The following is a 15,187-nucleotide window of genomic DNA, read 5'->3' as shown; positions in this document are numbered from 1 at the left end:
ATAGTCATTCTCTTCAAACTCCAACTAACAGTTGATTAATAGTACATTAAGTTGAAAAGTGACGTTGGTCGATACTATAACCTTCATGTATGTCTTTTTCTGAACTTAGTATCGATTGAATTATTGGTGATTTGATGTATATCTCCTTTTGTCGCGCACGCTAACATATTTGCTCTTCATTGGTGAGTGCTGAAGATGCTCATTTAAAATGTAATTTTTCTAATTTGTTTTGGCGTGCACTTGGACTATCTTCTTTACTATCAAAGAAACCAATCAGTAGACAATCTCGATACAGCCAAGTAGTGAAGATCTATGTTCACTTCACTTCCTTTCCCCATCTAGAAATTTGTAAGTAGAAAGGAAAACACATGCAGCATATTAGTAAATAGAAACAGTTTGGGATATTTGATCAAGAGCATACATGCATATGTAGGAATAAGGTTACACTATTCGTGGTTTGATTTGTAAGATAGTTAAGTTGAGTTCACATGGCGATCTCCACAGCTAAGGGAAGCAGAAACTTGGAAGCTATCACTCCTCTTCTGGTCAGGGATGATGATGAAGTGCTGGAAGGTTATGTGGATTAAAGGGGCTATCCGTCTAAGCGATCCAAATCAGGAGGGTGGAGATCAGCATCTTTAATCCTAGGTCAGGAAACAAGGTTAAATATGATATCTTTATGTGTCTGGTATGCAAAAGAGTAGTATATATATGAATTAAGTACTATTCTTTCATAGCTCTTCCTTTCTATTGAATCTTTTGTTTTTTGTTACTTTCTTTGAATTCTTTTTTTAAATCCATAGTAGCAAAGTGAAAAAAAAAATGCAGGACCATGAATATTTATAGAGGATTTATAGAGTTGAAGCTCTAGAAATTTCAGACTCTTGCTATTTGCATTAATGACTCAAATTAGACTCCAAAATCTAGACGTTGAATTGGGCCATAATGTAACAGGATTTTGTAACTTCCTGCCTTTAGAAAGATCAAAAACAAAATTTTATATCTTTCACCTAATTTTCCTCAGTCGGTTTTGATTAGTTTAGTTGGTTCATAAGTTGGTGGGCACACCTATTTGAATTGGAAATTTGATGAAAGGGAGTAACTCCGCATTAACTGAACAGGTGGTGGAAGTCTTGAGAGGTTTGCATTTCGCGGGATAGAATGCAATCTCGTAAACTATCTGACGGGGCCGCTTGGACAGTCCATGGCAATTGCAGCTGGAAATGTAAATTTGTGGACAGGTTTAGGATCCTTGATGCCAGTTTTTGGAGCAATAGTTGCCGATTCATTTGTTGGCCTCTATCAAACGAACATCATTTCTTCCATCCTCTACATCCTGGTTTGTTTCTTTCTTCTTCTTCCTCCCCCCTAACTCTTCCATTCGAACAATTTTTAGTTAATTGTGCTAGACTTCTCACTTGCCTTTGTTTTTTCCATTTGTCCCTTCATTTACGTTTCATAGGAAAATTTCACAGTGCCTAATGGCAGTGTGAATCTGGCAAATAATTAGGGAAATTCACGTAAAACACACAATTTTATGTGGCCTATATATGTTAATTTATCAATCTATTTCTGCCACTGGAGTTGGTAATCGCATCAATTATGAGACTTGAAACTATGTGAAGTTGGTTTGGCATGTGGCCGTGGTGTGTATGCATGGTTAACTAGTTTGTCTGCGTACCAAGCACAGGCAGTTGGTGCTGGACGAACTCCCACCACATATGCCCAGACAGATTACATTTTAGATGAGAGGCAAATCTAGGTCATCTGGTCAACTTACTTCTCTTACAAGGCCAAGATCTTTTTTCTTTTTTATGTTTCTTTTTCAGCCATGCCAAGATTTTGACTCTTATGATTGCAATTGCAACCCACTGTCCCTATTTCGCTTGGGACCAGTATTTTGCAATTTAAGACAACTATACATGTGTCTCTACTCCAATTTTCATGTCCACTTCCTTGTTATCGTTTCAAAATCCACAAAAGTAGATCAGATGTGTTGTCAACTTGGGTATGCTTAATGCCTTAATGATGGTACCTAAAATTCTAGTTACGTGCAACCAACCGAGCTGATGAATGGGGTCAATTCTAATGGGATAATTTCACAATTGCAGCTAGTTCCCCTTCAGTTTTAAATATTACACTCAGCCTATCTTGTTTTCATTATTTAAGTAACATTGTAGGTCGAGAAGGCTAGGCCTTTTCTGAAAAATCCCAGAATACCTTTAGGTTATAATTCACAATAAAAATAAAAGGAAAAAAATGTTTCAAATTGTCTCTATTTCGTTTATCGATCCTTGTTTGCTATCACCTGTGTTTAATTACCTATTAACATCCAAATCACTATTAAATAAACACTTATATTTGCTCCAAAATCCCTCTTTTACTTAAAGACTTCCAGTGCAAACCATTGAATCAACTAAAAATACTACATCATATGCCAAAAGCTTGTTTACAATCTCATATTAAACTCAAATTTTGCTTAACACCAAACAAATATTGAATTCATCAATATCTCTAAACTGCAATTTCATGGCTACCACATTTCTAATACAAAATATTCTAAGTTATCGCCACAAATACCAACACCTAATATACTTCATCAGTATGGAATTCAAAATTAGTCAATTTTTGTCTCTGTAGGAATGCCATCGCCAATAATTACGAATGAAAATAGAAACACAATGCAATTATAAATATACTAAGAATATTTTTCTCCACAACAATCATAAGTTATTTAGTCCCTCTTCTATTCCCACCCTTAATTTTAGTTTAACAATAAAATCATCACTGAAATTGTTGTTTGACAATTTCAATTTGCTAATACCCACCAAAAATTGAAAACAAAAATAGATGCAAAGAAACTGTTTAAGAGTAATGAAAGAGAGAAAATTGTAAATAGACGCCAAGATTAGTAAGCATTTGTGGTTGGTATTCATAGTGGATTTGTTCGTGGTATTCTAATCGTTTTTTTTTTTTTGTATATATTCACTTACTCTCTTATAATTTTATGCAAAGTGTTTAGCCTCTTATTATGTTTATTACTTAAGTAAGAGGCAATATTGCTATTTCAACTAACAATTTTATGGATACTATTCTCTATCAAATTTTCACTTTACATAAAGCTGTAATATCTAATATGTGGATATTTTAAAATGTTAGAAGGGTCAAGTAGTAATAGCTAAAACCACAGGGTATTTAGCAATTTGTCCTGTAACTCATAAATATTCCTTATACATCGTCAGTAAAACAGTTCGATCTCAAATGTCGATCATTCTTTACACATTAGCACATGTTGAAATTGAATCATGTCTGTCCCAGATACGAATCCGCTTGTGTCTATAGCCTTCCTGCTTTAATATACTTTGTGCTTCTAAACACAATGTACCATGAAATATCTATCTTCAAACCATATAGAAAATGTCTCATTTGCATATGGCATTCTTAATGATGAATGGAACGAACAGGGACTCGGCTTTTCGACCCTAGCAGTTGAACTTATTTCAAACAATCAAGAAACGAGCAGGATTGCAGCTGTCCCATCTACTGAACTGCAAGTTTTATTTTTCGTCTCGCTATACTTGGTAGCATTGGCGCAAGGATATCAATCCACCATACAAGTCTTCGGAGCTGATCAATTTGATCGACAACATCAAGAAGAAAGCAAAGCCAATACCTCATTTTTCAATTGGTGGCTTTTTGGATTGTCTTTAGGTGTTGCTTTAGCATATCTGATCTTACCCTACATTCAAGAAAATATAGGGTGGGGAATTGGTTTTGGAATTCCATGTCTAGCAATGGTAATTGGGCTCATCCTACTTTTACTGGGACATAGAACTTACCGCTTTGCTATTAGAAGAGATGATACATGCCCTTGCTCGTATGAAGACGATCAAGAAGCTTCGCAAAATAATCCTCAACAAATCATTCAAGCTCACGAGTAAGAAACATGCTTATCAGAGCAGGATAAGTTTAAGTGCCATCACTTGATGGATTAGATAGTTTTTCGTTTGGAACTGCTTTATTGTAATGCATGATGAAAATAGGAACGTAAGGTTCTTCTTCTCAAAGTTATATCCTTTTTTTTTCCATTTATAAACAAAAACCTTAATTAATGCAGAATTTCCTCATCAGGTTTCTCAACAAAGTTTTGCATGCAAAGAAAGATGATACAAAGGACAATATCATCTCAGGTTCCTCCAGGAGTAAGCATACAGAAGTAAAGAAAGCTCTAAAGCTGCTCCCCATATGGTCTTCTTGTTTAATGTACGCAATTGCCTGGGCACAAGTTCCCACATTTTTTACCAAGCAAGCAACCGGAGTGGACAAATCAATAGGGCAAAGCTTCAATATCCCATCAGCTTCCCTTCGGGTGTTCATCCCACTTACGACAATGTGCTGCACTCCAATATATGACCGAGTCTTTGTGCCATTAGCAAGAATTGTGACAGAAAATCCCTCGGGAATAACGGAATTCCAGAGAATAAAAATCGGGATGACAATATCTGTACTGGATATGGTTATTGCAGCTCTAGTTGAGAAGAAAAGACTTGGAATTGCTCAAGAATATGGTCTAATTGATATCCCAAATTCAACAGTTCCTATGAGTTTCTGGTTGTTGGTGCCTCAAAATATGTTGTGTTCAATAGCATATGTGTTCACCATTGTGGGAATGCAGAAGTTTTTCTATGATCAGGTACCTACAGAATTAAGAAGCATTGGCCTCTCTCTTTCTTTTGGTGCACTTGGAGTAGGGAACTTCTTAAGCAGCTTGCTCATATATGTCATTGATGAAATAACAAGTCAAAATGGAAGGGATAGTTGGTTTTCTAACAACTTGAATCGAGCACATCTTGATTATTTCTATTGGCTTCTTGCTGGACTAGGTTTCCTAGGTCTAGTAGCCTTTGCCTTCTTAGAAAAATCGTTCTCTAAGGAAAATATTAGTCTTGAAAGGACTGCTCAAGCATAATAGCTAGCCTCTTTTTGCAGAACTTTGATGTAATTTGTACGAGTTATCAAACTTCCATAATCAAATTCTAGCCTTTGATTTCTTTCTTTTTGACTCTAGCTCTGTTCGTTTCAGCCGAAATTGTTTCAATCGGAGAGTTTCACTGTGGCGTCTGTGCATATGGTGAATGAAAATGAGAGGGAGATAGGAGGTAACTAAGGTGACTGAATTCATCCTCTCCTCAACTAATTTCCTTTCTAAAGATTTGTGATCTAAGATCTCTTAAATCCGAGCATCTTGCTCACGAACATGTTCTTCTAGAGATTGTAATCCTCATGCCTTGTGCCATCAGAACTGGATTCAATGTGGCTATCCAAGGATTATGAGCTCTGATAGCAGATGTAATAAATAAGACCTGAAAAAGAGAATGGGAACTTGGAATTAGAACAGAATTTAGGATGAGAAGAAGAATACCAAAATAGAGGCATTTACAGGTATGACGCAGCATGTGCCTAAATATTGAAAAATGATTTTCTCCTTAATGAGCAGCCCCTACTGTCACATGGTAGAGTACAATTGGTGGTTATGTTTATGCATCATCACAAGGCATTAACTATTCTACGTGTTATATTTGTATGACCAGTTAGAGAATTTACAAACTTCAGAAATGAACCTGGCAATGTCAAAGTTCCTTTATCCTTAATTCCTTATGTAAAGTAGATAAAAGAGTCTAAGATCCCTCAAATGCCCATACCTCTAGCTTAGAAATACTATTTTGTTTGGGAATCTCCCAAGCGTCCCTTGAGGTTATGATAATTTCACTTAGTTCCCCTCATATTTTTAAATGACACTTCGTCCCCTATTGAGATGACATTAAGGGATAATTTCATAAACCTCCCCTAAGGTTTTCGATAATTTCACTCGGCTCCCCTGAGATTTATATAATTACAAAGACCTCCCTTGGTGTGATAAAAAGACAACAATACCCTTCATTAATTGTCAACTAATTGAAAAACTCTATCAAATGTTAAAGCTTTCTCATTTATTATCAACCAATAATTCAAACTACAGTTTTTCCCATTTAACTATCTATCATCTTCCTCCTATATCTGTTTTCCTTTCAAACTCATTTATTTATTATTATCGGTCAAATGTGTACTGTCACCACTAATAAAATCACCAATACTTACATATCTTGGTATCTATTTCTAATTCTCAATTTTTTATTATTAAATAGTTTCCTTGTACCCATTTTTGTCTCCAATTTTTTATAGGCATTAGCAAATTGAAATTGTCAGATGACAAATTGAGTGCTAATTTCATTATCAAACTAGATGGAAATGAATATAGTGACAGTGATAAAAAAAATAAAAATTAAGGATAGGAAGTGGAATAAGAACTAAATATAATTTATATTGGTATAGTTGCCATGAAAAAAAAGTGTTCTTGGTATATATTTATAACTGCATTGTGTTTTTAGTTTTGATTTACAATTATTGATGTTATTCCTATAGAGAGAATTTGATTGATTTCGAACTTTGTGCCAATGGAGTATATTGGATATTGATATTAGTAGTGATGGTTTAGATTATTTTGTATTAAAAAGGTGGCAGCCATGGAATTGAAATTTAGAGATAGTGACGAATATTGTTGTGTATTAAATAAAATCTGATATTGATATGAGATTGTAGGTAAGTTTTTGGGTATTTGATGTAGCGTTTATAGTTGATACAATGATCTGCATCAAAAATTTTTAGGTAAAAGAGGAGCATTGGAACAAAGATAAGTATTTATTTAATAGTGATTTGATTGTTGATAGGTAGATAATAGTGATAGCAAGTAAAGATAAATGAAATAGAGACTGTGAACCATTTTTTTTCCTTTATATTTTTGTTGTGAATTATAATTCAAGGGCATTATAGAAATTTTGAGAAAAAAGTATAGCTTTTTGGGCCTAGAATGTTACTTAAATAGTGAAAATAGTGGAGGTAGGTGTAATTTTTAAAATTTGAGGGGAGCTTTCTCCAATTGTCAAAAACCTCAAGGGAGGTATGTGAAATTAACCCTAACATTAATTGTAGTACCACGCGGACATTAGTTAAGAATATTAGTGTTTTGAAACTCAAACGGTGAAGTCGCTTGAGTTCAATTGGATGGCTGGAGCTAGAACTGGCAATTATACCCAAAATCCAACAATCCACCCAACCCATCCACTAATTTGAGAGGTTGGGTTGGGTAAGTTGGGTTTTGGGTTAATTTTGGGTTGGATAATAAAAACCCATATATATTTTGGGTGGTTTGGGTATTTGTGTTGGGCACCCATTACCCAACTTAAGTTAAAAAAAAATTTAACAAATTAAAATCAAGAAACAAAAAAAAAATGACCAGCCTTGTTGGATCAAGCAAAACCCATATATGTACTGGTATGTATAATTATCATATATATACTACTACTACACACTGAGAAGGATGATCAACGAGTAATGCTTAAAAAGAACAAAAATTGAGAAATGAACGGTGCAACACAAATGTCAGTAGGATTTTTTAAAAAAAAAAAAGAAAAGAAAAAAGAAAATCCTTGTACTTGTCGCTTTTCACATCCATCCTTTTGCCGAGTTCCGGAAAAATGCATCCTACTGTTCTTCTATTTCTTTTTCTTTTTTTCATTCAAAATGAAAAAACAAGTCCCCCCCCCCCATTTATTGATCACTTCATCGAGATCTCTTAGTTTTGTTCACCCAAAATTGTTGCTTCGATCTCTTAGTTTGGACCAAAACTATACCCAATTTGAAAATTCTTACTTGTATAAAAAATAGTGAGTTCACCCAAGTAGTTTAAATAGTTAGTATGTATGTATTTGTGAATGTATATTAGTGTATTGTAATTTGTATGTGTAAAAATAATGTATTTCAAAAGAGTTTAAGAAGTGTGTGTGTGTGTCTATGAGTGTTTTAGTGTGTAAAAATATGTCTATCTATGTGAAAATGTGTTTATGTGTGTGAAAAATTTTTTTTGTATGTGAAAATGTATTTAAGAGAGTTTATGTATCAAAATCTATTAATTAATATATTGGGTCATATTTGGGTCATGGGTTTGAGATGACCCAATATGACCCAACCCAAAATTAATTCAATCTAAAGTTGGGCGGATTGAGTGTCACCCATTTAAATGACAACCCAATATCAATCCGCCCAAAAACCGCCCAACCCGTCCAATTGCCAGGTATAGCTGGAGCCAAAAAAAACTGGAAAATTGGATGACATTCTAAATATATTTCATTTATATATATGATAAAACTATCTATATCTCTTATGATGTTTTAAACTTTAAATGAAAATTACTTATTTAATATGACTAAATCTATAAGACCTGTTTGACAAAATGTACAAAATAAGACTATAAATGAAATTGGAAAAAAATTCATGCAAGCATTTATAATTTGTCAAAATTATCCAAATGTCAAATATAGATCCTATAAAAGAGTGGTTGAACTGTTTAGCCGGAATGACTAATCAGATAAGAAGTTGACCCAGTCAAACCTATTTGATCATTCAAGTGGGACCCATCCTATCGTTCAACCAGGACCCATCCTATTTTCTGCTTAGGTCTTTATTTTTTAAACAAAATATATATATGTTTTTGATAAAATTTGAAGATTAGATCTTTATTTAAATATACATAAGATTTTACCACTTGTTTAGTTTTTATTTGATAACTAACTATTTTTTTAAATAAAGTTGTTCACTTTTTATTATACAATTAATCCTTTTAACTTTTAAACTCAAAATTTTGTCATTATGTGACAATACTTGAGTAGTTAGAAAAATATTATTTTAAACAAAAATAAAATAATAAAAATAATGCTATATATATATATATATATTAGTGTAAATGAGAGGATTCGAATTCAAGACCTCTCACTTATATCTCCTCCCCTTAAACCATCCAACACATTCCTCTTCCCTCCCATTAAAATAATGCTATATCCTTGTAAACAAGTGACATAATTTTGTTTTATATTTGACTATATAATTTATTATGTAAAAGTACAATAAAATGAAATTAAACCCCTATTTGATAACTCAATTCAGCACTTAAATTTAATAGATTCAGATATTAACTGTTTAGAAGCATTTGATAACTAAAAATTGAACATCTAAATTGATTAAGTGGCACTGAATTTTCTAAGCAAAACTTACTCCAAAAAATAAGTGACAAGATATTCACTACACTCAAATGTATTAGATTTAGTACCTAATAATTCAATAACTTAATGGATTTAAATTTTAGATTTCAGTTTTTAGATTTCAATTTTATCAAACACACCCTAAGTCTTCTATTACTAGTTATATGTTCATTATATATTTGTCTACGTAAAATAATTAGTATCTAAAAGCATTTATTGGATAATTTATGTATACTAAAATTACCATTTTGTATTTATAAATATTATTTCAGTGACCCACCCACTCTATCCCCGTGCCAGGTTTCTTGTCTAGCCGAATTTAATAACTATGAATAAGAGTAACAATTTCATCAAGAGGAAACAGTACAAAATACATTAAAGGGTTCTTGCAGAAACCACTTTATTACGAGCTAAAGATACTGTCAAAATCGGCACAAACAGATATTGCGGACCTGTCTACGCTGAATGTTGCTGTAGTTAGTATTAAAGCAATTAGCAAGGCTCAGAGCATCTTTTAACATAGCTTAACTTTTGGGAAAGTGTAAATAGATCTTTAAGCTGATGAAATAATACCTGAGAGTTAGACTTAATGAGTATTCAAAAAAGGATCCATCTTATTCTGTAGTCAATGATTATATGTATTTTTTAGCTTTCCAAACATATGACTACAAAACTTTAAAGTATTTATCAAAAATTATGACCTTGAATAAAAATATATACGTAAAATTTAAGTAGTTTTTTTTTTTTTGGTAATAAAAGGGACTATATATTAAAACAAACTTAAGTTATAGGTACAAAACGAGGGAAACAAATTCCCTTAAGATCTGCATCTACTAGACTTCTCAAAGCATAAGGAATACTTTCATAGCATACAAAAATAACGTCTTGTTGAGCACCCAGTTTTGCCAATCTGTCAGCACACTGGTTTGCTTCTCGATAAGCATGTCTAAGTATGACTTTCGGCAGGGCAGAGATCAGGAACCTGCAATCAGAGATAATTGAAGCATACTCATGAGTTGAGGTATCTGCCGATTTAAGCAAGTCTAGAGCAGTTTTAGCATCAACTTCTAATTCAACATTTTGCAAGTTTAGAGAGGAAGCTAAGGATAGTCCATCCCTTATCCCCCACAACTCAGCAAGAATATTGGTAGCATGTCCCAATTTTCTGCTAAACCCAGCTATCCAGTGTCCTAGGTGATTTCTGATCAAGCCACCTGATCCAGCTGGACCCGAATTCCCTATGGAAGATCCATCAGTGTTGATTTTGAAACAGGAAGGTTCAGGGGGAATCCAGTTAATGAGCACTTCTGTTCTAGGATGTACTATGTTCTGAATAGGTCCTAAAAAGGAGTATTCAGCCACCATTGCTAGAGTATTGTGTAGAATGGAGAAGAGATTAGATGGTTCAAAAATAGCCTTGTTTCTGGCAATCCAAAGATTCCAGCAGGAAAAAGAGATAACAGTACCCCAGGGGATTCCATAAAATGGAGAAATATGCTTGGACAGACAACCATTTTTAAGCCAAACTGTAAAATCCAGATCAAAGGAAGTGGGAATGTTGAGGCTTTGCCAAAAGGAGGAAGCATGTGGGCAATATCTAAGAACATGAGCTGAGTCTTCACAGGAATGGTTGCAGCGAGGGCAAAAAGAGTCAGAAATGATATTTCTCTTAAGGAGAAGTGCCTTAGAAGGCAGTCTATTTTGGCAAGCTAGCCAAAGGAAATGTTTAACCTTGGACTTTGTTTTGACCTTCCAAACCCAAGACCATAGTTCAAAATCCCCTTGAGGGGGCTTTTTCTTTAGATCCTGCTCCAAAATAAGAAGGGCAGATTTGGCAGAGAAAGATCCATTTGGGTTGGTTTTCCATCTTAGAGTATCAGATTGATTACTCATTAACTGCCTTGGGATGCTTTGAATGAATCTGCAAATATTGTCCGGGAGTTCAAAAGAGAGAGAAGAAAAATCCCAAGCATCAAAGTCTCCAAAAATTTGCTTGATTTTCATTTTGGTTTCTGCTTGGGTGAGTGGCCCAGAGATCATTGATCTAAGGGGGCCTCTACCGGTCCAGTCATCCCACCATAGAAGAATTTCCTCCCCATTTCTGACATTCCACATGATGCCTTGGTTAAACAACTCTAATCCCTTCTGCAAGGATTTTTTATTGATGGATCCATTTCCTCTTTTCAAAGTGAGGTTATGGCTGGAGGTAGTACTATTGTTGTCAATGTAACAATGTTGTAAAATCTGAGACCAAAGGCTTTTAGGTTCCTTGACTAGTCTCCAACAAAGTCCAGCAAGGAGCACAGTGTTGTTATCAGAAGCCTTTCTGAGTCCTAGGCCACCCAAAGCTTTAGGTTTGCACACAGAATCCCAATTTACTAAATGAAGTTTTTTCTTCTCATCAGTGGTGCCCCAGAGGAAATTTCTTTGGATTTTATCAAGCTCATTACACAATGAGGCAGGTAAGGGAGCTTCTTGACTATAATATATAGGCAAGGCTGCTGCAACTTGTTGGATAATAGTTTTTCTTCCAGCAAAAGAAATTAAATTTGCCTTCCAACCAGCCAGCTTTTTCTGCATCTTTTCCAAAATGAATTTGTAGGAGTTTTTCGAGATTCTACTATGTGAAATGGGAAACCCCAAGTATTTGCCAAAATCATCAGTTTCAAAAATGTTGAGGGTGGCAGAAATTTCATCTCTAGTATCAGAGGGGGCATTGGAAGAGAAAAAGATATGAGATTTGAGGGGATTTATCTTAAGACCAGATTTTGCACTAAAATGGTCTAAGACCTCTTTTATGGTGGTGATGGAGCTCAAATCACAGCTACTGAACAAGATGACATCATCTGCGAAGAGACAGTGCGTCATTTCGGGCCCTTCCCTTCCAAATTTTATAGGTACCCAACTCCCTTGATTGCATTTTTCTGTGATGAAGATAGAAAGGTACTCCATGCAGAGTAAGAAAATATAGGGGGACAAGGGGTCCCCCTGTCTAATTCCTCTAGAAGGCAAGATCCAATCAGTTGGCACCCCATTATGCAAAATTGCCAATCTAGAAGTGGTAATGCAGTTCATGATCAGGTTTATTAAATCATGAGGGAAACCAAAGAGGGTAAGGACTTCTTTAATGAAGCTCCATTCAAGTTTATCAAAGGCTTTTTCAAGATCCAGCTTTAAAGCACAGAAGCTTTTTTTGCCTTTTCTTTTTATCCTGAGCTTATGGATAGCCTCTTGAACAATAATGACGTTATCTGAAGCTCTTCTACCAAGAATGAAGCTGGCTTGGTAGGGGGAAATAAGGGAGTTCATTAGAGGTCTAATCCTGTTCACCAGAATTTTTGTTAAAATCTTGAAAGAGGAGTTACAGAGGCTAATAGGCCTGTATTGGTTGATGCTTACAGGGAAATCACATTTAGGAATGAGGCAGATGAAAGTATCATTAATTCCAACAGGAAAGTGGTGTCCCTGGAAGGAGTCAAGAATGAATTTTTGGATGGGGTTCTTGGCTTCAGACCAGAATTTTTGATAAAAGAAAGGGTGGAGCCCATCCGGACCTGGGCTTTTGAAAGGCTTGAAACTAAAGACAGCTTTTTTGATTTCCCTTTCAGAAGGAAGAGCTAGAAGAGTGGGTAAGGCATCTGCTGGAACTTTTGGGGTGCTACTGGGGGAGGATTGAGGAGACAAATAGGAATAGGAAAAATCTGTGGTGTAGACATTGTTGAAGTGGTTTGTGATAAGCATCTTAAGGCTGCGATCATCAGAGGTCCAATCGCCAACAGTATTTTTCAGCCCCAAGATTTTATTAGCTCTTCTCCTACAAATGGTGGTAGTTTGTAGAAACTTAGAGTTCAAATCATCCCAAAGGGCAGCATCGGTTCGAGACTTTAAAGCCCACAAGTCTTTTTCCTGGCTTAAAATAGATTTAAATTGGGCTTGAAGCTCATTTTCCAGGCAAAGCAGAAAGTTAGAATGTCTAATTTGGAGAGCTTTTTGGATTCCTGAAATTCTGGCTAGAAGCCTTTTTTTCTCTTTGAAAATGTTGGGGAATGACACTTTGCTCCAAACTTTTAATTTCTCTTGGAAAGGGGGAATAATGGCATGAAGAGAGTCAGTTGAGTTTGTCCAGAAAGAGAGAACAATGTCCTCCAAGGTGGGGTTAGAAAACCAGAATTTTTCAAATCTAAAAGGTCTCAGATTTCGAGGAGGGGTAGCATTGTGCAGTTTAACAAGGATAGGACAGTGGTCAGAACGTGTTCTAACCAGATGGTAAACAGAGGCTTCAGGGTAAAGGGTTCTCCACTCCGTGTTACAAAGGGCCCTATCAATTCTTTCATAAATTAAACCCCCATCATATCTTTTGTTAAGCCAAGTGAACTTAGCCCCAACAAAGCCCAAGTCCATGAGGCCACAGCTGTTGATGCAGTCTCTAAACAGAGAGATTCTTTTTGAATTAACCCCTTTTCCCCCAAATTTTTCAGAAGAGTTTAGGACTTCGTTGAAGTCCCCAATACAGAGCCAAGGAAAGGAAAAAGTACTAGCAACAGAGCATAGGTTGTTCCACAATATTTTTCTACATTCAAGATTAGGACTAGCATATATTGCACTTAAAAGCCAGGAGGGGGAAGAGGGCAGTACCTTGACTAGAGCATGGATTTCCTGCTCAGTCTTTTGAAGGATATCCAAGTGCACTTCATGGTCATCCCACAAGATCCATATTCCGCCCTTAAAACCTATAGCGTCCATGATGGAAAATCTGGTGTAGGGAAGGCTTTTACACATGTTGGTGGCAACGTCACCAGAAACTTTTGTCTCCGTGATAATCACTATGCTGGGTTTGTGAATGTCTAGTTGTTGCATAAGATGACTTCTAAAGGCGGAGCTACCTGCCCCCCTTACATTCCACATGAGAATCTTCATGGGATTATAGGAGTTGTTTTGATAACTGCACTGGGCCAACCACCGTGGCCTTTCCTGGTCTATGTTTAGACCATTCTTCCAACCCTGAGATTTTACTTGTTTTGGATAAAGTTCTACTAGAAACTCTTTGCAGTCTGCCCTTGGGATGTCGAAGGCTAAAAGAGCTAGTTTTACTCCCAGAATATCTGGGATTGGTAGAAAGATGACCCCTTCTTCTTCTAGAGTACCCAGCCTTAAGCTTAAGGGGTTCAAAGTCAGAGTTTCTATCCTCCAAACCATGTTTCCAAGGGCCTTTGAATCTGGTTTTGGGTTTGAGCCCATGGCTTCCCCTGCATGATTGTTGGATGTGGTCATCACTTTCATATCCTTCCAGAAGGAATAGGTTTCCTGCGAGATGTGTTTGACTGCTCTCATGTAATTCTCCCTCCTCAAGCTGCGAACTTGTTGGTACGGATCCGCAGTCATGGTTACCGCTATGTTTGGCCCTGCAGTCCAAAAGTGGACCAATCCCAGCGTGATCTCTGAGTTTTGTTTGCTTTTCAGAAGGAACTCCGGGACTTTGGGCTCCATCATAGGAAAGGAGCTCTGGAGGGTCCAATTTTCCTCTTGACAGAGAGGTTGAGCAAAGTTCCCTCGAGGAGGAGAAAGGTGAGGCAGCTGAGCTGGGTTCTGGGGCTGGGGTTGTTGATGTGGCCTTTGAGGAAGCATTTGTCGGGGATTTCTTCTTGTACGGCGAAAGGCAGGTTGATTGTTGGGGGATGAAGGGCAATTTTGGGGTGCTTGTGGTGCTGTTGTGGGTCGGTTGCAGGGTGGTGTTGGGGCTGAGTGTTGGTTGGGAGGTCTCTCCCTTGGAGGTCTCCCCCTCAGACCGTACGAGAGAAGGTACGGATGGAAATGGTGGGAGGTTGACATTTGGTCGTTGGGGTTGATGGTTACTAGTCTGGAACGAAGTAGTCTTTGGATTAGCAGTGGTGGAGGCCCTAGAAACAATGGTAGATTGGTTTGGTAAGGCTGAAGTCAAAGGGGGGGGTTGGGTGGTCCTGCGGTAAGTATGCAGAGTGAGTTCTTTTGCTGGGCTCTTTGGAGACAGGGGAGGCAGGGGTCTGCCAAGTTTAGTGGTCAAAAGTAGGAAAAAG

At 36.4% G+C, this 15,187-nt stretch overlaps 2 protein-coding genes across 4 annotated transcripts; one reads left to right on the top strand and one right to left on the bottom strand.

Moving 5' to 3' along the window:
- The first annotated feature begins 232 nt into the window (after window positions 1-232).
- On the top strand, window positions 233-5,401 carry LOC113711253 (protein NRT1/ PTR FAMILY 5.10-like). Of its 3 annotated transcripts, XM_072066802.1 has the most exons (5): window positions 233-648; window positions 1,122-1,339; window positions 3,465-3,937; window positions 4,132-4,693; window positions 5,084-5,401. In XM_072066802.1, the coding sequence occupies exons 2-5, from the start codon at window positions 1,205-1,207 to the stop codon at window positions 5,165-5,167; spliced, it is 1,254 nt and encodes a 417-aa protein (XP_071922903.1). In that variant the 5' UTR covers window positions 233-648; window positions 1,122-1,204; the 3' UTR covers window positions 5,168-5,401. The 3 variants fall into 3 exon arrangements, with proteins under 3 accessions (XP_071922903.1, XP_027090219.2, XP_071922902.1); XM_027234418.2 differs by lacking the exon at window positions 5,084-5,401 and having other exon boundaries at window positions 4,132-5,067; XM_072066801.1 differs by lacking the exon at window positions 5,084-5,401 and having other exon boundaries at window positions 233-661; window positions 4,132-5,067.
- Window positions 5,402-9,861: 4,460 nt separating this feature from the next.
- Window positions 9,862-15,187, bottom strand: LOC140015021 (uncharacterized). Its single transcript, XM_072066820.1, has 2 exons — window positions 13,770-15,187; window positions 9,862-10,116 (listed from the first exon to the last, which is right to left on the bottom strand). Exons 1-2 carry the CDS (start codon window positions 14,961-14,963, stop codon window positions 10,081-10,083), a joined length of 1,230 nt encoding a protein of 409 aa, XP_071922921.1. The 5' UTR covers window positions 14,964-15,187; the 3' UTR covers window positions 9,862-10,080.

Source organism: Coffea arabica, chromosome 10e (assembly GCF_036785885.1).
Source record: "Coffea arabica cultivar ET-39 chromosome 10e, Coffea Arabica ET-39 HiFi, whole genome shotgun sequence".
NCBI lineage: Eukaryota > Viridiplantae > Streptophyta > Magnoliopsida > Gentianales > Rubiaceae > Coffea > Coffea arabica.
This window is presented reverse-complemented; position numbering and strand designations above follow the sequence as displayed.